Here is a 24528-nt window from a genome sequence, read left to right on the forward strand (position 1 = left end):
TGCTTCAGGCTAACATGGCTCCCGACCTGAATTCTGGCTTTTTGTGTATGTGTTTTCTTTCCTAGCCTGATTGAGTTGACTCTTCTCTCCCTGCCACCCCTCCCCCTTGCTGCCTAACTGTGCCACTCAGTCAATAGTTGTTTAAATTAGCCAGAAATAATATCAATGTGTCATAAATAAACGCAGCTTTTAAATAAAACCCTTCTGTTTGGCGTTCATCTAAGTAGTCCCCAGCGACGCTGATGGCTGTTGATTGGTTTGACTCAGCGGCATCTTGGTCTATGTGCAGTTTTGCAAAAATCTGTTGGAGAGAATATGCCCTACTTAACTTTATTAGCATGCATGTCTGGGCTGCTTGTCGTAGCTGGGACTTGTCCGAGATTGCAACATTTTCCATTCCTGTCAAATCCGCTTTTCTTTTCTTTTCCTTTTTTTTTTGGCAAGTGTGTGATTAGTGGAATGAACAGAAAGCTGTTTGGATTGCCGTGGACTCGAGGGAGATGGATAGATATTTGTACATCAGTTTACGCCGTGAAAAAGATAGCTGCAGACAGGACTGGTTTATCCACATGGCACACGTGTTACAATACTTCCACAGTATTGTAGTCTGCTAGAACCCCACGAAACCTTAAACTGGCAATGGTGCTATGAGCCCCACGAATCCTTGAACCGCTTGTTCAAGTAGAGTTGCAAGGGTGGGGGTGGGAAGGGGAGGGGCCCTGGGCGGGTGTGTACACACCTATGCCCCCCAAAACTTGGGAATGTTCAGCCTGGAGAAAAGGAGGTTGAGAGGGGACATGATAGCCCTCTTTAAGTATTTGAAATGGTGTCACTTGGAGGAGGGCAGGATGCTGTTCCCATTGGCTGCAGAGGAAAGGACGCAAAGTAATAGGTTTAAACTACAAGTACAACAATATAGGCTAGATATCAGGAAAAAGAATTTCACAGTCGGAGTAGTTCAGCAGTGGAATAGGCTACCTAAGGATGTGGTGAGCTCCCCCTCACTGGCAGTCTTCAAGCAAAGGTTGGATACACACTTTTCTTAGATGCTTTAGGACAGTGGTCCCCAACCTTTCCGAGGCTGGGGACCGGCAGGGCACCGGGCCGCGCCCCCGCGGACCGCGCCCGTGCTGGCCACGCCCGCGGATCGGGCCGCGCCCGTGCGGGCCGCGCCCACGGATCGGGCCGCGCCCGCGGGCCGCGCCCATGCCGCGCCCGCGGATCGGGCCGCGCCCACGGGTCGCGCCCGCGGATCGGGCCGAGCGGGCGTGGCCCGCACAGGCGCGGCCCGGCCCTGATTCCCTCTCCCCGCCTCCCGCAGTAAGAAGCTTCCCGGGCCGCAAGCTTGCGGCCTGGGAAGTTTTTTACTGCGGGGGCGGGGCGGGGCGGGGAGAGGGAGCCGCGGCCCGGTGCCATGGCCTTTGCGGCCCGGCACCGGGCCGTGGCCCGCAGGTTGGGGACCATTGCTTTAGGATGCTTAGGGTTGATCCTGCGTTAAGCAGGGGGTTGGACTAGATGGCCTGTGTGGCTCCTTCCAACTCTATGATTCTATGATTCTAATCATATTCTGCATGGTCGTGCCACTTCTGGGGTTTCTTGAAGCCTGAAGAATGCTTCAAGGGTTTCTCAGCGGTGAAAAATATTGAGAAAAGCTAGACTCAAGTGACCATATGTTTTAAAACGTGCGATTAAAGGTATCGATAGTTTTCACATCGTTTTTGTTAGACGCCTAAAAACAACTCGCTTAGGTTCACTCTGTGTAAAAAATAAAAAAAAAGGTTTATGAGTTCATTGGATCCAACTGTTGGGTATATAATGACTCTGGTGTTAATTGCTGTCAATACCTCTCTTGTTTAATTATTGTTGAGGTTTACTTTATTGTGTTGCATAACCTTTTATCTTCTGTTTTCGGATCGATCTCGTGTCTGATGCCGGCCACGTTATTTTGAACGGGTTGATAAAACTGCCGTAAACAGAGAGAAACAGAGGAGGAAGAAAGAAAAGAAAGCATAGATTATAATATAAAATTTTGACTAGTTTATGGGTACAATAATACTGGGGTGGCAATGTGCTACGTACATCTCATTTCTATTGGGAATTGGTGTCTACAGCATTCTTTCTCAACCAGGGTTTTAGGAAACCCTGGGGTTTCTTGACAGCCCTGAAACGGTTTCCCGAATGGGTGGAAGGTAATTATTTCTCCTCACATGGCCAATGATGGGCCTGGAGGGGATGGGAAGGGGAGGGGCCCCAGGTGGGCGTGTCCACAGCTCTGCTTCCCAACCATATTCTGCCACTTCTGGGGTTTCTCAAAGCCTGAAGAACGTTTCAGGGGTTTCTCAATGGAAACAAAGTGGAGAAAGGCTGGTTTGCAGCATGCAAAACATTTAAAAGTGGGGCAGTGGGGAGTATAGATGAATGTTTGGTTTTCCTTTTTTAAACTTTGTGTAGATGAGGAACAAGCAGTGTGAATGAGGAACAGGCATAGGTTTGCGGCTTGAACAAGTGTGACGTTGTGGCTAGACCAGCATTTCTCAACTTTTTTACCACTGAAACCCCTGAAACATTCTTCAGGCTTTGAGAAACCCCAGAAGTGGCACGATTGTGCAGAACATGGTTGGGAAGCAGAGCTGTGGACACGCCCACCCAGGGCCCCTCCCCTTCTCAACCCCTCCAGGCCCATCATTGGCCGTTTGGGGATGGGGGGCAGGCAGGTCAATATGACCATCTATGTTCCTATCACCCGATAAATGTTTATCCAATTTTAAAAATATGTTAAATATTAATTAACTCCGCCCCTCGTGAAACCCTTCCAGGGCCATCAAGAAGTCCCAGGGTTTCACGAAACTCCGGTTGAGGAAACCCTGGCCTGGCCTAAAGCATCCATTATAAGATAGAAATGACATCACTTTGCAAAGAACTATACCCTACAAAAGGAATCTTGCTGAGGATCCAGCCTTCATCGTTGTCGGAAGTGGAGTTGACAGTCTCCCCTCCGCTCTTCCCGGCCCAAATCTAGACTGCTAAAGGTCTAGCCTTCAAGTTGCCAGCTCAGAAGCAAAGGAATAGTATGAGAATGATGAAATAGGGAATTCACCAGGGAGAGGTTGCAGAAAAAATGGGGGTGACCTTGGGCATAATGGGCCATTGGACTTGATGTCCTTGCTGCCAACCTTGGCTCTGGCATTAAGGCAAGGCCTGCCCCAGGAATATAGATGAGCCATTTTGATCATGATGTAGCTTCTCAAGAGACTCGCTGAAGTCTTATAGAGGTGATTCAAGAATTGTGTATCGCTTACTGTGTGTCTCCCCAGCTTTAATATAACTTCCCTGCAGGGCAGTTTTTTAGTCCAGGGATCTCGCCACTACTGCATTTCCCTTTCTTTTTTGCCCATCTGGTTCTTTCTCCTTTGCTTCTGTCGCACTTTCTTGCCAAAGTTGCTTTTGCTGCTTCTCTTCCTGGTGGCCTCTCCACTTCTCCCTCAGTTGCGTGTGGATATTTGTCTGTTCTCCTCCCCCATCTTCAGCTTTTTTTTACACCTTACATATTCCTCCTCCCTTCTGCTTTTCCTTTTCAAATTCTATCTCTCCCCGGTCACCAGCTGTAACCAAGGATTGAAGCAATTTAAAGTTGAGATTTCAGTACCATTCTTTTTTAAAGGAGTAACCATTGCTTCTATGGTTTTATGGGTTGTTTTAATCACACAATGCATTTTTAAACATATGTTATATTTCTCTGCAAAGCTGGACCTTATGCAGGCTTGCCAAAAAAAAAAAAAAACCCTCCTCTCTGTACATGGCCCCATTATGTAGATGTTTTCACCCACAATCTGAATTAGATCTAGTGATTGACAGAAAAATAATGCTAACAATTTAATGGAGCATCTTAAATGGGAGGATGTAGGAAATTAATTTAAAATAAGTAGCTGTGTGTTTGGTTCATCCAAAGGAATGGCAAAAATGGAACAAAAATGGATTTCCGAATTGATACAGAGAAGCTGCAGAATTCAGTAGTGTCCTCAATTCAAATTGAGCCTTGCTTGCTGTGGTCTCCCTGCGGACGAGGTCCTTGTGCATACCAGGCTTGTGGCTTGGATGAAATATTTTTGCTCTTTTGCCTGTTTCCAACATGTCTTGGGAAGGGTTTTCCGGCTGTAATTACATGCATTAAGGACAGTGGTTTTGGTCACACCAAAATAGCTTCTATACATGGAGGAACAGGAAGATTAAAAGTGGGGACATGGAGCAAACTAATGGTGGTGTGTTTCTTCCTGAGGCTGTAGCTTGAACCTTGCAAGGAGATAAAATGGAAGACCGAGCCTTCTATGGCATTCAGCGTCATTCAAACGGCAGCCTCTCTCTCATACAGTAGATAAAAGGACAGACGTGCATATGGATGATAGTTTTCCCAGAATAGTCATACAGCAGATAAGCGGTGTGTTTGCTGTCACAGTTATCAAAAGGGAAATGTGTATTAGACCTGCTATCTTCCCTCCAATAAAAGAACGGGAAAACCTTCTCAAACATCGGTGCGCAACTGAAAGTGTAACAGTAAGAGGAAGAGAGAGATTATTCCCAGGCTTGGATTGACAGACTTTCATGGAATCATAGAATCACAGAGTTGGAAGGGATCTCCTGGGTCACCTAGTCCAACCCCCTACACCAGGGGTAGTCAAACTGCGGCCCTCCAGATGTCCATGAACTACAATTCCCATGAGCCCCCTGCCAGCGAATGCTGGCAGGGGGCTCATGGGAATTGTAGTCCATGGACATCTGGAGGGCCGCAGTTTGACTACCCCTGCCCTACACCATGCAGGACACCCACAACCCTATTGCTCATCCACTGTAATGTGCCACCCCTTAATCCTTCACATAATCAGGTCAGATGGCCTCTGTTTAGAAATTTCCAAAGATGGAGAACCCACCACCTCCCGAGGAAGCCTGTTCCACTAAGAAACCGCTCTAACTGTCAGGAACTTCTTCCGGATGCTTAGACGGAATTTCTTTTGAATTAATTTCACCCCATTGGATCTTGTCCATCCCTCTGGGGCAAGAGAGAATAGTCGTCTCCTCTCCAGGCTAAACAGACCAAGCTCCCCCAACCTTTCCTCATACGTCTTGGTCTCCAAACTCCTCACTGTCTTTGTTGCCCTCCTCTGGACATGTTCCAATTTGTCTTCTGCCTCTTTCTTCCTGTCTCTGTTTGCCCAAACACAGCAGAGAAAACTAGAATACCTGTAACCAGTCAGATAGGGAGGTGGACCAGGGAGTTTATTGAGATGGGTCAGTTGATAAAACCACCCTTTTCCTTTGAGCAGTGAGCAAGCCACAAGCCTGGTATGCACAAGAACCTCTTTTTTCAGAAATTCGTACCCAAATTCCCTGGCCATTCAGTTCCTGAACCTCTTTGATCAGATTTAGTCAATTACATTGGGGTCAGAGTGTTCTGATGCACATTTTGCTACGTCCCCAGGTAGGTCACACGTCTCCTGTGGACACCAGCAGTCCCTGGAGACAGGAGCAGGTTTCTTTCCCGTTGTCATTCCGCTTGAAGCTGCAGGAAGGGACTTCCCTGGATGCTCAGCACACTGCACGTATGCTCCACCGGGGGGGGGGGGAGAGAAGGTGGCATTGTGCCCCCCCCATCAATCTCAGCCTTTGGGAGTTGCAGGGGATCTAGTTAATCATGGCTCCCAAGCACAGGTGCTGTCCCCATAGGTCTCTCTCTCTCTCTCTCTCTCTCTCTCTCTCTCTCTCTCTCTCTCTCTCTCTTTCTCTCTCTCTTTAGAGGAAAGGAAGCAAAGGGAACAGCTGCCGTTCACCCACTGGGCATATCAAGCTGCCAGCCTGACCATGTTGCCACTCACATAGCTTTCATTTCTTTGCCTCTCCAGAGGAGCCATGTGAGGGGACCTAGGGGAGCCAACCTGGAGAGATACAAATCTCTTTCCTTGTTCTGTCTTGCTGCCTTTAGCCAATGTAATCTACTGCAGATCCCAGCTTTGCTTTGGTATATTCCCTGGACGCGCACTGAGCCCTCTCTGGCAGTGGGGATCCTGGAAGCGTTGGTTTGCATTAGGACTGCTGGTGTCATTTAATTGTGCTGGCATAGCCTTTGCTGGCGTATAAAAAATTAATATAGATAAGGGAATCGGTTACAGTGACAGCATAAATTGAATCAGGTATTAAGAAGGAATGTGCTAAATTTGCGAGCCCTCCTTGCCAGTAGCAGAAACCTTGCAACCGTTTCAGTGACTTCTGGATTTTGATTTGGCATGAGGAAAACTACCTTAAATTAGTCAGATTGACAGTTCTTATCAGTAAACAATGAGCTAAGAAATTTAAGACAAATATTAGAGGGGGAAAGGGCAATGTAAAAAGACAGGAGCTAGTGATTCTATCTCCTGTTGTCCACATGGGCAAAATCTCTCTTAATTATGGAGTTTTGTTAAATCGTAACGTGTGGTCGATGCTCAGGGTGTGTGATTGGGTATTGCCAAACTGATAAAATGGCTGACATTTCTGAAATCAGATCAGATTGGCAATACCTGATACCTCGAAAGGAATTCTCAGTAACTCCGAGTTTCACTATTTCACTCAATGTAGGAATATATCCATATCGGGGTCAGGAGGTCTTTGTTGTGTTCTGCAGCCCTTCACATTTTCAGTGGCTGGTAGACCTGTTTCAATGACTGGTAGACCTGTTTCAATGGACGATAGACCTGTTTCAATGGATGATAGACCTGTTTCAATGGACGATAGACCTGTTTCAATGGATGATAGACCTGTTTCAATGGCTGGTAGACCTGTTTCAATGGCTAGTAGACCTGTTTCAATGGCTGGTAGACCTGTTTCAATGGCTGGTAGACCTGTTTCAGTGGATGTTTTAAAATCCTAAATTTAACTGTATAATTGACTTAATGTTTTAACTTATTTGTAATTGTTTTAACTTTGATGTTACCTACCCTAAGCCGACCAGGGAAGGCCGGGATATAAGAATAAAATCTTATCATCATCATTATCATTCTAGTCCAACACCTTAAGCACTACCCCACTCTGACAGCCACTACAATTTGATATAGTATCTTTTAGTTAGCTGCCTTGGAAGTTTTAAATGGAAAGTAAATATTTAAATGCCATGTAAATAATTGGCGTATTTTTATTTTAACAACTGTGTCATCCTGTCTGTACACTTGACGCCCAGGCCCTTCTGAACTGGCAACTCTTCATGTTGTACAAAATGCGTTTTTTGCCCGGGCTGACCTTCCCCCCAGTCCCCCAGGTAAAAAAAAAAGCCATCTGTCCCGCTCTGGCAAAACTCCTGTTCTTTCTCCCACCGGATGCGCTGGGCGCGTCTTTCTCTCTGCGACTGCTCCTGCCAGCTGCTCTGTCGCCGTCTCATCCCCAGACTCCCAGGCTAGCTTTACAGCATTCTTCAGCTGGAACTTCATAATAGTAAATAGATACTTGGCATTTGTTGAACACTTCTGTGTATTCCAAGTGCTTCGTGCCTATGATCTAGATCAGGGGTAGTCAAACTGCGGCCCTCCAGATGTCCATGGACTACGATTCCCATGAGCCCCTGCCAGCGTGGACATCTGGAGGGCCGCAGTTTGATTACCCCTGATCTAGATGCAGTCCTTACAATAACGGTAGTTCAGTATTATTAGCCCATTATCGCAAATGGAAGATTGATGCTGGGTGGGAGTGGGGGAGAGGATGTGGCTCAGTGGTAGAACACTTGCTTGGCATGAAGAAGGTCCCGGGTTCAATACCTGGTAGGCGTGGGAAGTGACACCCGGTCATAGCTGGCAACAGCTAGCTTGGTGTAGTTGTTAAGAGCAGCAGCCTCTAATCTGGGGAACCGGGTTTGATTCCCTCCCGCCTCCCAATGGCAGCCAGGTGGGGGACTTTGGGCCGGTCAGAGTTCTGTTAAAGTGGTTCATGCAGAGCAGTTCTGTCAGAGCTCTCTCAGCCTCACCTCCCTCACAGGGTGTCTGTTGGGGGGAAGAGGAAGGGAAGGTGATTCTAAGCCACTTTGAGAGACCTTTGGGTAGTGAAAAGCAGGGTATAAAAACCAACTCTTCTTCTTATGCTGACCCCATGGGGTTTTCAAGGCAAGAGGGGTTGAGAGGTGGCTTGCCCTTGCCTGCCCCCGCGTCACAACCCTGGTCTTCCTTGGAGGTCTCCCATCTTAAATACCAGCCAGGGCTGAGCTTCAGAGATCCGATGAGATCTCCCCCAAGCCAGTGGTTAAAAAGACAGAGCAGCCAGTTGTGTGAATGACCTTTGCCTGAGAACCTGGAGAACAGCTGCCGGACTGAGTAGAGACAACTCCGACCTGGGTTTCACAATCGCCTGACTCAGCAGAAGGCATTTGCGGGTTCACGGATGGCTTGCCGATGTCCCTCAAGTGCATTTACAGCAGAGCTGAAACCCCATCCCAATGAGTCACAGGTCTATCCCTCTTAGTGATTATGCAATTAACACCGTGTCTGTTTTTGCAAAACTCTGAGAGTGAAGCCGGGAGCTGAATGAACAGCCTTTCGCTGTTTGCTAAGCACACTTAAGGGGAAGAGGGCTGTCTGGGATGCTTTCCAGCTACATATGCTCCACTCTATCTGTTGGATGGAGAGGTACCTATTCTGAGTACCATCTGCTGAGGCTGCCTTTGATCGGAAGCCAACCCAAGCATCCAGTTAGTAATAATACTACTTGCGCAGAGTGCTGCAAGTGTTCGAATACTCATGAGCAATCCTTACAACGGCCCTGCCAGGTAGGACAGTACTGTGGTCCCATATGGAAAACTGGGCGTTTCAGAGATAAGGGCTTGCCCTAGTTGAGCTTATGGGATGGATGGCTTTTGACGGGTGGATTCTTAGCTCATGTTCTTCTTAGATGTTTCTGTGCTTATTTTTACACTAGGGGCCAAGCCCGTTGCATTCTGGAATACAATGGATGCTAGATTAGGGTGGTGGAGTGGAAGAACTCTGCAGATGGCCTCCCCATCGCCCCAGGACCTGGAAAGGCTGCAGGCAGGGAACTTACCAGTAGGGGCAGCTCTCATGCAGGAGGGATCTGCAGCCTCCGAGCCTCAGAGGGAAGTGAAGGAGGAGGGGGTGGTCAGGGGTGGGGGACGGAAGGCGATTGGCTGGCTGCTGGACAGACAGGCAAGCCGGTTTGAGGAGGAGGCATTCAGGGGCGGGACAGTTGCCCTGAGTGGGTGTTAAGTGCTGATTGGCACTTGAGCCATGAGACACACTCATCCTCCTAGGCCTTACGAGAAATATTAAATGGTACAGATTTATAGAATCCTGGAGTCAGAAGGGCCATGCGGGCCATCTAGTCCAACCCCCTGCACAATGCAGGATCAGCCTCAAGCATCCAGGAGAAGGATCTGTCCAGCCACTGCTGAAAGACCACCAGTGAGGGGGAGCTCCCCACCGCCTTAGGCAATCGATTCCACTGCTGAACTATTCTGTGAATACGCCCACCCCCCGATTTCTAGCCAGTATTGCTCTACATGTAGTTTAAAACCTCTCACTGCAGGTCCTATTCTCTGCTGCCAACAGGAACCGCTCCCTGCCCTCCTCCAAGTGATGTAGGGTCTCTCTAAGAATTGGCAGCGATTCCTAGAACCCTCCTTACAACACTTTCAGGTTTTTTGTGGGAGTGACATGGTGACGTAGCTGACCTCACCCCCAACCCTCCCGACCACTTGCTAGGCTCAGTCTGGTGACCCTGTAGCTTTCTCCTGATGCGGTTTGTTCAGATTTCAGGCACCAGAACGGAGATAACCGCTAAGATGCAAATGCTGGGTATTTCGGTGCAGAGTTCCTCCCTTGCGCTTCCCTCCCCCTGTCTGCCACCCGAAGGCTGTGGAGCAGCATAATTAAAGCAAATTGCCTCCGCTTGCAGGCACAGAAACTTGACATTGTGCTTTTCTTCTTTCCTCTTTCTGAAGGCCCCTGTTACAGTGAACCCACATATGAAAGAAAGGGATGGAGATGAACGGAACAGCGGCCATTTTGAGTCAGAGAGAGCAAGAGGCTCCCTTTCCGTAGCAGGTTGTTATTATTTTTTTCCAAAGACGCTTCGGCGAATAATTACTATCCAAAATCTGGCTTTGCTCTTTCATCTGCGCACCTAGCTGGCTGGAACCTGGCATATCAGTCAGAGCACAAAAGAATATATTGAAAGCACCGGCCGCTCAACTTAGCCGTCGCTCTTGGAAGCCAAATGTTTAGCATGTTGCAAAAATGAAGGTCACCTTGGCCAAGGAAGGCTCAAACCATTTCACTTTTTGAGCAGAGGAGCATTGCAGCAGAGTAAGGGCCCCCCTCCATTTCCCCTAGCAGTCAGATATCTCTTAATAGAAACAAGCCAGATGGAATCTGGTCTTAATAAGTTCCTTTCATTCCTTTCTGTTCCGGGTCCTTATCTCTGTCCTCATCTCGCTGCTCTGAAAACGCTTAATTTTTCTCCCCCTGTCAAACTCAAACACGGCACAGGGAGAGCTGAGTGCCCGCCTCCATTTGCATAGAGCTCTCCACCTCCTGCTCTTCTCATGAGCTTTTAGGTCTTCAAACACATTGCCCACGAGGTGAGCTGCATTTTGCAAACTGGGTTCTTTATTATTCACAAGCGGCCGGGCTCAGGAAGGTCCCAGCGTCACTTCCTCAGATGCCCTCTTAAAACATCTCATCGGAACTGGACCTAGACCGCCTCTTCTCACATTACGGACACCAGAGGGATGAAGAAAAATATCCTGCCCTTTTGTTGTTGTTGTTATGTGCAAAGTCGTGTCTGACCCATCGCGACCCCATGGACAATGATCCTCCAGGCCTTCCTGTCTTCTACCATTTCCCGGAGTCCATTTAAGTTTGCACCTACTGCTTCAGTGACTCCATCCAGCCACCTCATTCTCTGTCGGCTCCTTCTTCTTTTGCCCTCGATCGCTCCCAGCACTAGGCTCTTCTCCAGGGAGTCCTTCCTTCTCATGAGGTGGCCAAAGTATTTGAGTTTCATCTTCAGGATCTGGCCTTCTAAAGAGCAGTCAGGGCTGATCTCCTCTAGGACTGAACGGTTTGTTCGCCTTGCAGTCCAAGGGACTCGCAAGAGTCTTCTCCAGCACCAGAGTTCAGAAGCCTCAATTCTTTGACGCTCGGCTTTCCTTATGGTCCAACTTTCGCAGCCATACATTGCAACTGGGAAGACCATAGCCTTGACTAAACGCACTTTTGTTGGCAGGGTGATGTCTCTGCTTTTTAGGATGCTGTCTAGATTTGCCATAGCTTTCCTCCCCAGGAGCAAGCATCTTTAATTACTTTGCTGCAGTCCCCATCTGCAGTGATCTTGGAGCCCAGGAAAATAAAATCTGTCACTAATCCTGCCCTTTTAATAGAAGCTTAATGTGTAGAAATAGCTGGCTGAAGCTTTTCATGGCATGGATAACATCGCCTGGTAAATCATGTCCTTTTAGGCTTCTGTTATGACATCTTTTCTCCAGAGAGTTGGTTATCATGTTCCCTTCCCTGTGTCAAATGCAAAACAATCACAATTACTGTGTGTGCCGTCCTGGATTAGGATCAGGACCACAGTGTAGATAGAGCTTCAGGCTTTCTCCCCTGTGCAAATTCCCGGCCTGGAGCAGTCGCTGGGTGGGTTGGTGTAGTGTTGTCATGAAGAGCCGAGACCTCTAATCTGGAGAGCTGGGTTTGGTTCCCTGTTCTTCTACATGCAGCCACCTGGTTGACCTTGGGCTAGTCACAGTCCTGTTAGAGTTCTTCTCACAGAGCAGTAATATCAGGGCTCTCTCAGCCTCACTCCCTCAGAGGGTGTCTCTTGACTACTAGCTTGAGTAAAAAAAAGAAACATTTTTATCTCAGTGAACCAAGTAAACCTTGGTGGGAAGAGGGGAAGCTGGGCCACCAAGCCAGTTTGGTGTAGTGGTTAGGAGTGCGGACTTCTAATCTGGCATGTGCTGGGTTCGATTCTGCGCTCCCCCACATGCAACCAGCTGGGTGACCTTGGGCTCCCCACGGCACTGATAAAACTGTTCTGACCGAGCAGAAATATCAGGGCTCTCTCAGCCTCATCCACCGCAAAAGGTGTCTGTTGTGTGGAGGGGAATGGGAAAGCGACTGTAAGCCGCTTTGAGCCTCCTTCAGGTAGAGAAAAGCGGCATATAAGAACCAACTCTTCTTCTTCTTCTTCAAAAAGGCCCTATCAGCAGTAGCTGCCCAGCTCATATCTAAAGTTGGGGCCCACGTAGAAGGTCCTTCTCATACAGTCGAAGTGACTGGGCACAGGCAGCCTTTCAAAACTCTGGTCCTAGGATCATTTGTACCGCTAGAAATCTGCCTCCTCTTTTGGATTTCGGCGGGAAGTCATGGCGTTCACCTTCCTCAGGTTCTCTTTTCAACGTCACTAGATGTCAGGGAGCGGAGTTGAGTGACCTTCCGTTTCACAGGCCTCCGAAGGGGCAGTTCTTACATAGTCTCCTGTTAACAAGGTAATGGCATGTACCTTTTTTCAGACCGGTAATTTTACAGTCCGTATGTCAAAAATAAGCACTCAGAAATGTCAAAATGCTTTTATCCCCGGGCGCTTTCTCCTTTCCTATTTTCTGTTTTATGGCACAATTCTGACAAAAAATCTTTCCAGTTTTGTCAGCTCTTATAAAATATTTAATTCATCTGAAGTATTAAAAGGGGGAGTGGTGGGGGGGGGGCTGGGCTGGCCATCTTGCCTGCGTGAGAGTCCTGAACTATTTAGTCAGACGGATTCGTTCGATCAAAGAAAAGCTCCACGCAATATTAATTTTGTGCACTTGAAAGAATTAATATTGATTCATGAGGGTATCTGTTCAGTCATCTCTCTGTGTCGGATGGACAAAGGTAGGGATGGAAAGGAATCGTATTAATTCTGAAAAGTTTCCTTAAATGTCTCTTTAGCTCAGTGGTTCTCAACCTGGGGGTCGGGACCCCTTTGGGGGTTGAAGGACCCTTTCACAGGAGTCCGGCAGGGCAAACAGCTTGGCCAGGGGGGGGGCATCTACACAACAGCCTTGCGGGGTAAGTAGAGACAGAGCATTTGTCTGTCTGGAGCAGCGGAAAAGTGCGGGATTAGCATGGTGGGACAAGAGGCAGGGATGAACTGAGAAACCCCAGAAAAAAACCAACTTATGTACAATCATGAACAATGGATCTTCACGGCATTGGTCAGTTTCGGTTTAATTTCTGTGATAATTTCTGCATAATTTTCTGGTTGGGGGTCACCACTACATGAGGAACTGTATTAAAGGGTCGTGGCATTAGGAAGGTTGAGAACCACTGCTTTAGCTTTTTATCCTGTGCCTTTCCCCCCACCCACTGCTAGCTTTGTCCTCACAACAACCCTGTGAAGTAGGTGAGGCTGGAAGGTAGCAATTTATTCATGACTCTGTGGGAGGTGGGTACCTCCCTGTGGTACCCAGTGTACTGAGATGACTATTGGAAGTGTGCTTTGCCAAGATAGCAAGACAGTGGGCCTATATGTTTCGTGTTGACCAGCCCACTGAATACTCCACTGAAACCCCTCCCTGTCCCGAATCCTGCCCCAACTCCACTCCCCAAAGTCTCCCAATCCGGATCTAGCAACTCTACTAAATGGATAGAGTGCTTTGTAAGGAAATTAATCAAGAACCCTGTAATGTAGATTGACATTTAATGACTTTTGTACTGCAGTTGGGCAAGGGAAGGCAGGCTGAAGCAAAAAGACAGCATTGCTCGTGTAAGAGCCACCTAGTAAATTTATTGTAGAGAAAGGATTTGAACTCAGGTCATAGGGCAACTGGCTAGAGCCCCAACAACTGCACAAGCAGCTGCTGAAGTTGCTGTTGTGAGGGATGGTGCGTTCCCCCTGCCCTATAGCTGATTGGCGGTGATAGTCCTCAAGTCACCACCTTCCGAAAGGAATTAGCCTGCCAAAGAGAAGAGACTCACACATTCAATGCTTGGCCAGTACTGTCCTGAACCGACAGGTTGATGAAACTGTAGCTTTATCATCGTCATCATCAATTCCTGGAAGAGGGAAGTTTGTGCCAGAAATTCTGAGCTTCTGTCTCGACAGTTCCTTCCTGCAGTGGTCATTCGGCAGAGGTGGGGAATGCCAACTGCTGTGTGTTTGTGTCTTGGGAAGATGCTGTTTCTACTGATCAAGGCTCCTTCTCTTTTTGTGTGTGCTGTCCCCTTCACCTCGTAATGCATATTCGCTGTCTTCTCATTATACACGAGCGTGCTTTATCAGGAGGATATTGAAAACGTTAAATCAGGATGGTGTCGTTCTGGTGTCATGCTGAATTTTACAGAGATCAGATTTTGTAATTGCTGTCCATATTTCACGAAAGGATAAAAAACCCACTTTTCTCTCACTCCCTTTTTTTGCACGGATGCAAATAGGGTGTTTTCACAGTATTCCTTTTGCAAAAAAAGCGCCCAATTTTTCTGCACCGGAGGATCACGCTAACGTTCTCGTCTGTTTTCTTGCTTTCAAATTCTTGTTCCGTTCCGTGAATTTATAATCTGAAAGTATCACATTGTCGAATAGCTCTCAAAGTAACGAGGAGTTCCACGTCGAGAGACCGCTTTAGAAGGAGATGCGGAACTCTCAGTTATTTTGAGAGCAATTTGACAATGTGATATTTTGAGATTATAAGTTTATAGAACGGTTTTGGAGCCAATCGTGATGTGTAATCTATGCGAAAACAGCCATTGAGGAAGGTTTACTTCCGAAAACAGGATGATAGCCCAAGTACCCGTTCTGGCTGACTTATTCGATTTGTATATGGCTTTCTGGTTGAAATAGATCAAGAGTTTTTGTGAAGTTTGGAATAAATTGTTTATTGGACCTTCAGTTCCACAGCAGAGGAAAGTCTGAAAAATGAATGTGAGGAATGTCTGTCTTTCCCCCACCCCACAATAACATGCACGGGTCTCAGAGGTGAGACCCCCGTATCTCCATTTCAACCACGTTAAAACTAAGTCGCCTTTGGAAATCGCATGATCACAGTCACTCCTGATTGGGTATTCCTGTTCTCATTTGAAAATCCACATTTTGAATTTGCAACTCGCTAGTGTAGAACAAAACTCCAAGTTTTTAATCTTATAGAATTTACGGTTTTCTGGTACTTATCTGCCCGCCCCCCCACCTCCGGTAAGATGTGCACATCTTCCACTGCTGTTTGGGATTCAATGAATCAGGAGTAAACATTGTGACATGCATTGCATGTGTGATAGATACTGTTTTAAATTGCACGCGAAAAGCATGCGCAGTATGTGCCTTATAGTACAAACACATCTGCAAAACCAGCAGCCCAAAGCAGAGACCCAAAACCTTTTCCCAAAGCTGAATATATTTTTTAAAAAAATGAATGACGGCATATCGGCTTGTCCCTGCTTATTTTGAAGCATTTTTCTCTTCATTCATTTCTTCTTTATCTAAAATAAATAAATAAAACCAGGCTCCCTGTATAAGGTTAAGATGGAGGTTTATGAATTATAATTCATATAGTACTTTAATTTAAACATTCAAAAAACTGTTTATCAATGTAAGGCCCTGAGCCAGCCAGGTAGGGTGGCCTATAAGAATAAAGTTGTTGCTATTATTATTGTTATTTTGTTAAGGAAATAAAGATCACGTCCCTGAAAAATGCATCTTCTTTCCAAATCTGCCCCTTCTTCTTCTTCTTCTTCTTCTTCTTCTTCTTCTTCTTCTTCTTCTTCTTCTTCTTCTTCTTCTTCTTCTTCTTCTTCTTCTTCTTCTTCTTCTTATGAATGAATGGATGGATGGATGGATGGATGGATGAATTGTACCAGTTGTTCCTGGGCTGTGTTGGGGGGAGGGGACAGCTGGGGCAGATATACTTCAGAAGGCCCTTTTCGCATGATATGAGGAAATGCTGGATGCCTCCCGAATGACTTTATTGGTGGCTCTTGCGCCAGCCACCCCTCATACCGTAGCAGGTAGCGAGAATGGATTTATTGAGCTTCTGGTCTATGCCGAGATTGTGTGGATTGTAAACAGGTCACTTCCATATAAATTTCCTCATGTTCCTTGTGGGCTTTCAGCTTAGACCAGGGGTAGTCAAACTGCGGCCCTCCAGATGTCCATGGACTACAATTCCCAGGAGCCCCTGCCAGCGAACGCTGGCAGGGGCTCCTGGGAATTGTAATCCACGGACATCTGGAGGGCCGCAGTTTGACTACCACTGGCTTAGACGGTCAAACGGACACCTGCCCTATAATAGCTCCATTGAGCTCAGTGTTGTTGACTCAGACTAGCAATGGTTTTCCAGGGTCTTGAGTAGAGGTCTTTCCTCCCACCTGTTACCTGGTTCTTTTAACCGGAGGTGCACTTCCAGCTTCTGTGCCTTTCAGAACTTAACAGAAAAAAAACACTTGTTCCAATAAAATCAGAGTCCAGTAGCACCTTTAAGACCAGCAAAGATTTATTCAAGGCGTGAGCTTTCGAGTGCAGGAAGAGTGCTTGCACTCAAAAGCTCACGCCTTGAATACATCTTCGTCGGTCTGAAAGGTGCAACTGGACCTTGGTTTTATTGTGCTACTTCAGACCAACACGGCGACCCATTCGAAACACTTGGTCCAAAGATGAGTCTGAATTTTGAAAGCTCCCCTTCCCAAGCTTTACTCCCAAATCTCCCGGAATTTCCCAACCTTAAGTTGGCGTTTTTTTATTTCCTTAAGCAGCTCTCCCAGACTGTATATCTACTCATTCACCCGAGGAAAGGCTCGATTGCACCATGTTGCTTCAATCGATATCTCTTGATCTCCAAACCGTTTCCTTGCCGTGGTAGGCGATCCAAAATTGGCTGCCTCGTATGAGACCCGGCAGCCTGTTTCCTTGCCCCTGAAACTGGTCTATTGCCTTTAGCTCCCCGAAACACCGAAATAGATTTGGGCCTCAGAGAAGCGTCTAATTACCAACCAAAGCCCTCCGGATGCAGGGAGAGCGTGCCACTTGCTGGTGCTGCTCCATTCGGCACCCAAGGCAGTGGAATTATCCCGTCAGCGGGGAGGCCGTCGTGCGGTTTGTACCGACTGTGCGGGACCTCATTAAGCAGAAGGGTAGCGTTCGCTCACTGATGTCTGTGGGACGAGACGCTTGCTGTTTTGAACGGATTTCCCCCTTCTTGCTTGTTCTTCTGTCGATGCGCCCGGCCGAAGGACATGCGCTTGGAGGAGTTTGCGGCGACGTGCTCTAATTAGTTCGTGTTTTTCCAGCGGCTCGGCTAATCTGGCGGCAGATCGATAGGTTTTCAATCTATGGCTGCTGGTCAAAACATCTCCCCTTCTGTTTTAAGAAAAAACCTCTCAACACTCAATGTGCTTTATGCAGATTCAGAAGTTTTCCCACCCACCCCCTTTTTGCTGCATGTGAAAATGCACACTTTTACCTCCTTGTTCGGACCCCAGAGTGACTGCCATGGGTTACTTCTGCCGAACGCCTGCTGTTCTAAACCGTCCTAAAAGCTTCAAAGTGGATGCCGTTTTGAGATGAAAGCAGACATATTGACCCCCCCACCCAGCCCCCAGTCATTTGGACGTAGCAAAAATGAAAAATACTCTCTTTCGCTCCTTTTATGGGCACATCGGTGAGTGGGTGGCAGCTAAGTATTTGGTCTCTCTGTGTGTGTATTTGTTAATACTGCAAAGTCTCTGGAATTCTCTACTCCCACCCCGGGTGGCAGAATGAAGTAGTTTGTTGTGGTTGTGTAAAGCCTATTTAGGATAGAAGCCAATCTCTGCAAATGGAATTTGGGGGAGGGGGGAAGGACTCTGCTGTAAGAGCAGCTTATCCTGTAACTGCGGACGACGTATCGCTTCCCCTCTTCAAAAAATCAATTGAATTCGCTTTGAAGATGACTCAGTGCCTTTGTCGATTATTACCTTGCCATGTTATGACAAAACTTTCCCTTTCTGTAGGGCTTTGGGAAGCTGCTCACACAGATTCTCTTTGTGCAGTAAGGTCTGCTGGCATTCATTAATTGATAAGAGGTGCTGGTGATTTCTCTTCATAAAATAGGTCTGAGACACTTACGAGGAAAGAATGAAAGATGTTAGGATAAGAACTTCAGAGAAGCCATGTTGGAGGAGGCCAGTGGCCCATCCAGTCCAACAATCGGTGCCACACGGTGGACAGAAATGTGGAGGTCCACCAACGGGGCCACCACTGCAGAAGCCCTTCCATTGTTTCTCTTGTGATCATCTTTGCAATCATATCCAGGTCTTCTCTGGTTCTCCAAAGCTTTTAGATTTGCTTGTTTCTTTTGTTTTATTGGATTTTATCTGATTTCCGCCGTGATCTCCATGGCCCAGGCTAGCCGATCTCATCCAGTCTCAAAAGCTAAGCAGGATCAGTCCAGGTTTATATTTTGATGGGAGACCACCTAAAAAGCCCAGGGTGACAACAGAGAGGCAAGCAATGGCAGACCACCTCTGAATGTCTTTTGCCTTGGAAAACCTGGTGAGGGATCTCCATAAGTCAGCTTCGACTTGACAGCCTTTCCCAACACCTCTGATTTCCAGCACCACCTGGCCCTGTTTTTATTTTTGATTGCCCTGCTCGTTTTCATTTCTTCTTTCCTTTGCTTTAGTTTGATTTTATTGTACGGTGGAGATGTTTTAAAGTGGAAAAGCAGCACCTGCATGTCTAGAGGAATAAATGTTGCCAAAGCAATGCATTAGAAAGGTGTAACCAAGGACTACAGTAGCACCTGTACAGGTAGCACCTGTAGATCTCCTGGTGTTATAACTGATCTCCAGGCTACACTACAGAATCCTAGAGTTGGGACTTCCAGGGTCATCTAATCCAACCCCCGTGCAGAACGTAGGAACTTCACAACTACCTGCCCACCCACAGTGACCCCAATTCCATGCCCAGATGATGCCCCCCCAACCCAAATCCCTGGCCAGATCCATTCCCCTGGAGATAATTGCTGCTTTGGAGGGTGGACTCTGCAGCATTGCACCATACTGAGGTTTGTCCATTTCCGCCCCCCCAAAAACCTCACCTTTCTCAGGTCCCACCCCCCAAAATCTCCAGGTATTTTCCAACCCAGAGGTGGCCACCCACCAAGAAGCCATGTTTGCATCATGTTCTTTTCCTTGTGACAGCTGAATTGGAAACATACATCCCTGGTCCTCCTGCGCTTTTATTTTTTGAACGTGTGTTGGGTGGCCTTTGAGCAGATCTGATGTGGGTTTAAAATCATGGAGAGAATGAACTACTGCTCATAAACTCCTGGGCTGGATGACAAGCCCTGCCAACAGGACGCCTGCCTTGTGTCCCAAGCAGTCAGCTGCAAGCCACTGCCCCCGAGGTGTCCTTGATAAATCCGCTAAGGGGCCTGCAAAGAATTATAGGGCTCGAACTCCGGCGCATGAAATCAACCCATGTGAGTCATGGTGTCAGCAAAAATTGTTTTCAGCAGTGAATAGGACAGGATCATGGTGTGAGTGGGAAGCGAATGATCTACATGGGGATTAAAGAGCATGCCCCCACACCCTGCTCATGAATGTCATCTTGAAATGGTTTCAGCCTGAAATGCCATTCATTTGCTGATGCCTATTCACAACAAGTCTAACATCATGGGGCAATGTTGTGTGCTTCTTTTTATCCTGTCTTTCCTCCAAGGAAATTGGAATTGTGTGCCTCTCCTCCGTTTTCTCCTCCTGTTCACCTAGAGCAGGGGTAGTCAAACTGCGGCCCTCCAGATGTCCATGGACTACAATTCCCAGTAGCCCCTGCCAGCATTCGCTGGCAGGGGGCTCCTGGGAATTGTAGTCCATGGACATCTGGAGGGCCGCAGTTTGACTACCCCTGACCTAGAGGGTTAGGTTAAGTGCAAAGAGAGGGACTGGACCAAAGATACCAACCCTCCGTTGGGTCATTTCTTGACAGTCTTTGGGTTACCTGTGTTCCTCGGTACTGAAAAGCATTGGGAGTTGGTTAGTAGTCAGTAAGTGAAGCATAGGATCTGATCTGTACCCTGGGTTTCATACTTCTCTTTTGGACTTGCATGTTGTTGTTAGTTGCTAAGTCATGTCCGATCCATCGCAACCCCATGGGCAATGATCCTCCAGGCCTTCCTGTCCTCTACCATTCCCCGGAGTTACATAGACCAACTTAAATCCCACCATGGAAATGGAGATGAAAGCCATTTGTTTCTCTTTATCTGGTTGGTCTACTACAGGCTTTCTCATTTTCTTACCCCTCTCCCCCCCCAAAGAAAGCTGGGTTGTTTGGCCAATTGAAATGCCATCCTGTGCAGAGTTACTCCAGTCTAAAACCAGTGGGCTTCAAGTGGAGTATACATAGTTTTGTAGGGGCCCTGCGCTTCCATCTAACTCAGGCTTGCTCAACCTGGGTTTCTTGAAAACCTGGGGTTTCTTGACATCCCTGGAAGGGTTTCCTGAGTTAATTTTATTATATGTTTTTAAATTTGTAAATCATTTATTGAGTGATATGGTGCTATCTGCCCCCCCCCCAATGGCCAATAATGGTCCTGGAGGGGGTGGGAAGAGGAGGGTCCTCGCGTGGGCATGTCCACAGCTCTGCTGCCCATCCATATTCCGCACGATCAGGCCACTTCTGGAGTTCCTTGAAGCCTGTAGAATGTTTCAGGGGTTTCTCAATGGTGAAAAAGTTGAGAAAGACTGGTCTGTTATATACCTCTTATCAGTTTCAGATTAACTGGTGAGTTTACCATTTAGGACCAGATCCAACTTTTTCTTATTTATTTCTTATTTATTTAATTTATTGCCTGTTGCTCCCAGCAAGCTGGCTCGCGACGAGTTACAATGACCAGCCCCTCAATAAAATAATTAAAAAACCCCGTTAAAAACATTTCCTCCCAGGTGGTGAAAAAAACTCATGTCCACATTCTCAGATCTCTATGCAGAAAGAACTCTATTTGAATTCTTTCTCCCATGTCATAGGGTAGACCCAGACATATTTGTATGCACTAATACCACATGGTTTTATTGACTTGTTTTTATTCTCTTGATTGGTGGGGAAGAGCTGTGGCTGAATGGCAGAGCATCGGCTTGGCATGCAGAAAATGCCAGGTTCGTGATAAAAAAGGCAAATGCAATCTTGGGCTGCATCAACGGAGGCATCACCTCAAAATCACAAGATGTCATAGTCCCACTGTAGACCACATTGGTCAGACTGCACTTGGAGTACTATGTGCCATTCTGGAGACCTCGCTACAAAAAGGATATGGATAACATTGAGAGGGTGCAGAGGAGAGCGATGAGGATGATCTGGGGCCTGGGGACCAAGCCAGATGGAGAAAGGCTCAGGGACTTGGGGATGTTCAGCTTGGAGATGAGGAACTTGAGAGGGGACAGGATGGCTCTCTTGAAGTATTTGAAAGGTTGTCATAGAATCATAGAATCATAGAGTTGGAAGGGGCCATACAGGCCATCTAGTCCAACCCCCTGCTCAATGCAGGATCAGCCCAAAGCATCCTAAAGCATGTCACTTGTCTGGAGGAGGGCAGGGAGTGGTACCTATTGGGTTTAAACTATGTGTAGAACAGTTCTGGTTAGATGTAAAGAAAAATAAATTCACAGTCCAAGTCGTTCAGCCGTGGAATCAACTGCCAAAGGAAGTGGTGAGCTCCCCCTCACTGGCAACTGGACAGATAATTCTCCTGGGTCTTTTAGGCTGATCCTGCAATGAGCAAGTGGTTGGAGTAGAGGGCCTGCAAGGCCCCTTCCAACTCTGTGATTCTGTAACTCATGCATCTCCAGCTAAAAATGGTAGTAGGTGATGTGAAAGATCTCCACCCGACACCTTGGAGATTTGCTGCTAGTGAGTGGACAGTATTGATCTTGATTGACTCAGCATAAGGTTTGGCTCAGGATAAGGCAGCTTCATATGTCTGGAAAAGTGGCATGCAAGTTTCTTAAATAGCCAGGATAGTATCCATTTGCTATGGCGGACTCACGTGAGAATAGGATTTAACAGTTCCTGAAACCGTGCGGAGCCCTGATTTGTCTGAAGGTGATTGTTTGCAGGTATTGTGCTACTGAAAGGACATCTGAGTTCTGCACTGTATCTGAAGGTCCTCCTCCATTGATAGGACTTCTCTCTCCCTTCTCTCTGCTTTGCAGGTTACAAAAATGGTGAAAACAGTCACCACGAGAACAGTGCGCCAGGTCCCTCTCGGCCCTGACGGCCTCCCCGTGATGGACAGCTCGTCTCCCATGGGCAGTTACACCGACTCGATAGACAGAAGACACATGAAGAACGGGGAACGCTACGTCACTCCGCAAGCGTCTTCCACCTTGACGCGCTCTTACAACAGCTACAACGATGCCTACCCCGATGGCCACGACGGCCAATATCGTCCTTTCATGGGGCACGACGGTTACGGAGACCTCCCGGACAACTACGGCAGTTTGTCCCGTGGTGTCAATTACCGTCCGCGTTATGCCTACGTTCCGGGGAACAATTACCGGCCAGAGGACGGCAGTTTCACCTTGCCGAGCAGGAGGGATAACTACGGCCCGCTTGCTCAGCCTCAGGTTCCGACAGGCAGCAACGTGGACTTAAACCGCTCCCAGCCAGAACGATTTCAACCGGAGCCATATGGGCTCGAGGATGATAACCGTAGCCTTGGGGTTGATGACGAGGGGTATGAACTGGACCCGGAGTACTCAACGGTGAACCGCAGGACCTCTGCTGGGATTCTAGAGAGAGGAAGGCCCCACAAGGGAAGGTAAATGATGATACTGAGTATTTTCTTTTATTTTGGCTGGGAAGGTTACCACTAAATGTATTTGGGGTCTTGACAACCTCGCATAAATGGTCTTACGAGGGGCTTAGATAAATACGAGAAGCCTGTCGTTAGTTTTGCCCACAGTAAATGAGTGGGATGGACGTAAATATGTAAATGAAAATAAATAAAACTTAGGTGCTGTATTTTGCCAGTGTCTTTGCTGGTGTGTGCACTGCCCATGGAGTAATTAATAACAGAAAGACCTTGAATGGGGCGGGGTCTGCGCCGGTCAACAAATTCAGTGTTGTGTACCGAAATACAGAAATTCATAACAGAACAGTGAAGGATTCCTAGCATGTTGGCTCCGTTTCAGAAAGAAGACGTGGTAACTTGGGACTTCAGAATTCAGGGCTGAAATGTGGAGGAGCAGAATTTCAAAAGTGCCTTTCAAGTTATTTCAGGGCCTTTGGAAGCTACTGGGGATGGCAAAAGTGACCACATAGGTGTCTGTTTACTTATCCCAGGGTTCAAAAAATCTGAGGGCTGGAGGGAACTGAAATGTCGATCTACCAAGCCATTACTGAAGAAACGTGTTACAATGTCACAGAATTTTCCTCTACATCAGGGGTAGTCAACCTGTGGTCCTGCAGATGTCCATGGACTACAATTCCCATGAGCCCCTGCCAGCATATGCTGGCAGGGGCTCCTGGAAATTGTAGTCCATGAACATCTGGAGGACCACAGGTTGACTACCCCTGCTCTAATTGAGCAACCGGTTCTCTCTCCCCAGTTATAAATCTGCATTTCTTTTTTTAAAGGTTTGGAGACGTTCCTTTGAATAGGGGCAACTTATTTCTTGTTTTGCATTTCTTTTGATCCCTCCTCTTCTCCTCCCTCCCCCCAAATTTGAGAAATATGATCAAGGAAGTTTGACAAGAATTTCAATCTGAATGCAGCTTGTAGAAATGTAAAGAAGTGCGTTTTTTCGAGCTCTGTGACTTAAAGCCGGCATCTCTGGTAGATTCAAAGCAATTTTTGCAGGAATAAATTAGTCGTCGCCTTTCATTTGCGAGACGCCCGTGAAAACAAATAATGCTTTCTGTTTGATGATGAAGCCCCCGAGTAATTAGCCTTTGATTGCGTGGTTGCTTTTCAGGTTTCTTTTTTCGTCTTGCTTTTTCTTCCTTGAAAAAGAAAAATCTGTTCTGGTAGAAAGCCGTGGATTTGATGACACTTGAAACGGGCAGAATAAAGCAGATGATGTCATTTGCTCAGGAGGCTGAACATTTCTCCTTTGGGGCCTGCCACTTAGCTCTCCATGGTGGAGAGGCAGAGCACGTCTGTTTGGAGGGCAGAAAATCTCAGGTTCACCTCCTGGAGCCTCCAGTTCCACTTGACACGTTACAGAGTGCACAGGTTGGGGCTGGGACCCCCACCCTTGGTCAGAAGCTGAATCACATGTGAGTGGTGGGTTCTCCTCCCCTCCCATGTGTGTGATGCCCAAGTAGCATCAATTGTTGGGCGATAGATTGAAGACTGACAAAAGGAAACATGGATTCTCTAAACATGATATATTGTTTAGGGTAAAGTATGGTTAGGCCATACTGTGGCTTTCTAGATGTCCATGGACTACAGTTCCTATGACCTCCCCCCCCTGCCAGTTGGCCATGCTGACAGATTCATGGTAACTGTAGTCCATGAACACAATTTGGCCACCCCTGGTTTAGGGGGTTGGGCAA

At 47.3% G+C, this 24528-nt stretch overlaps 1 protein-coding gene across 10 annotated transcripts in view; it reads left to right on the forward strand.

Annotated features, from left to right (window-relative positions):
* Positions 1–24528, forward strand: part of ARVCF (ARVCF delta catenin family member) — a 377274-nt gene that overhangs the window by 247120 nt on the left and 105626 nt on the right. For all 10 annotated transcript variants that reach the window (XM_077308988.1, XM_077308989.1, XM_077308986.1 and 7 more), the window contains one exon: positions 22182–22789. In XM_077308988.1, coding sequence (XP_077165103.1) covers positions 22182–22789 — 608 coding nt within the window. The remainder of the gene's footprint in view (positions 1–22181; positions 22790–24528) is intronic.

This window comes from Paroedura picta, chromosome 13, assembly GCF_049243985.1.
Source record: "Paroedura picta isolate Pp20150507F chromosome 13, Ppicta_v3.0, whole genome shotgun sequence".
Taxonomy (NCBI): domain Eukaryota; kingdom Metazoa; phylum Chordata; class Lepidosauria; order Squamata; family Gekkonidae; genus Paroedura; species Paroedura picta.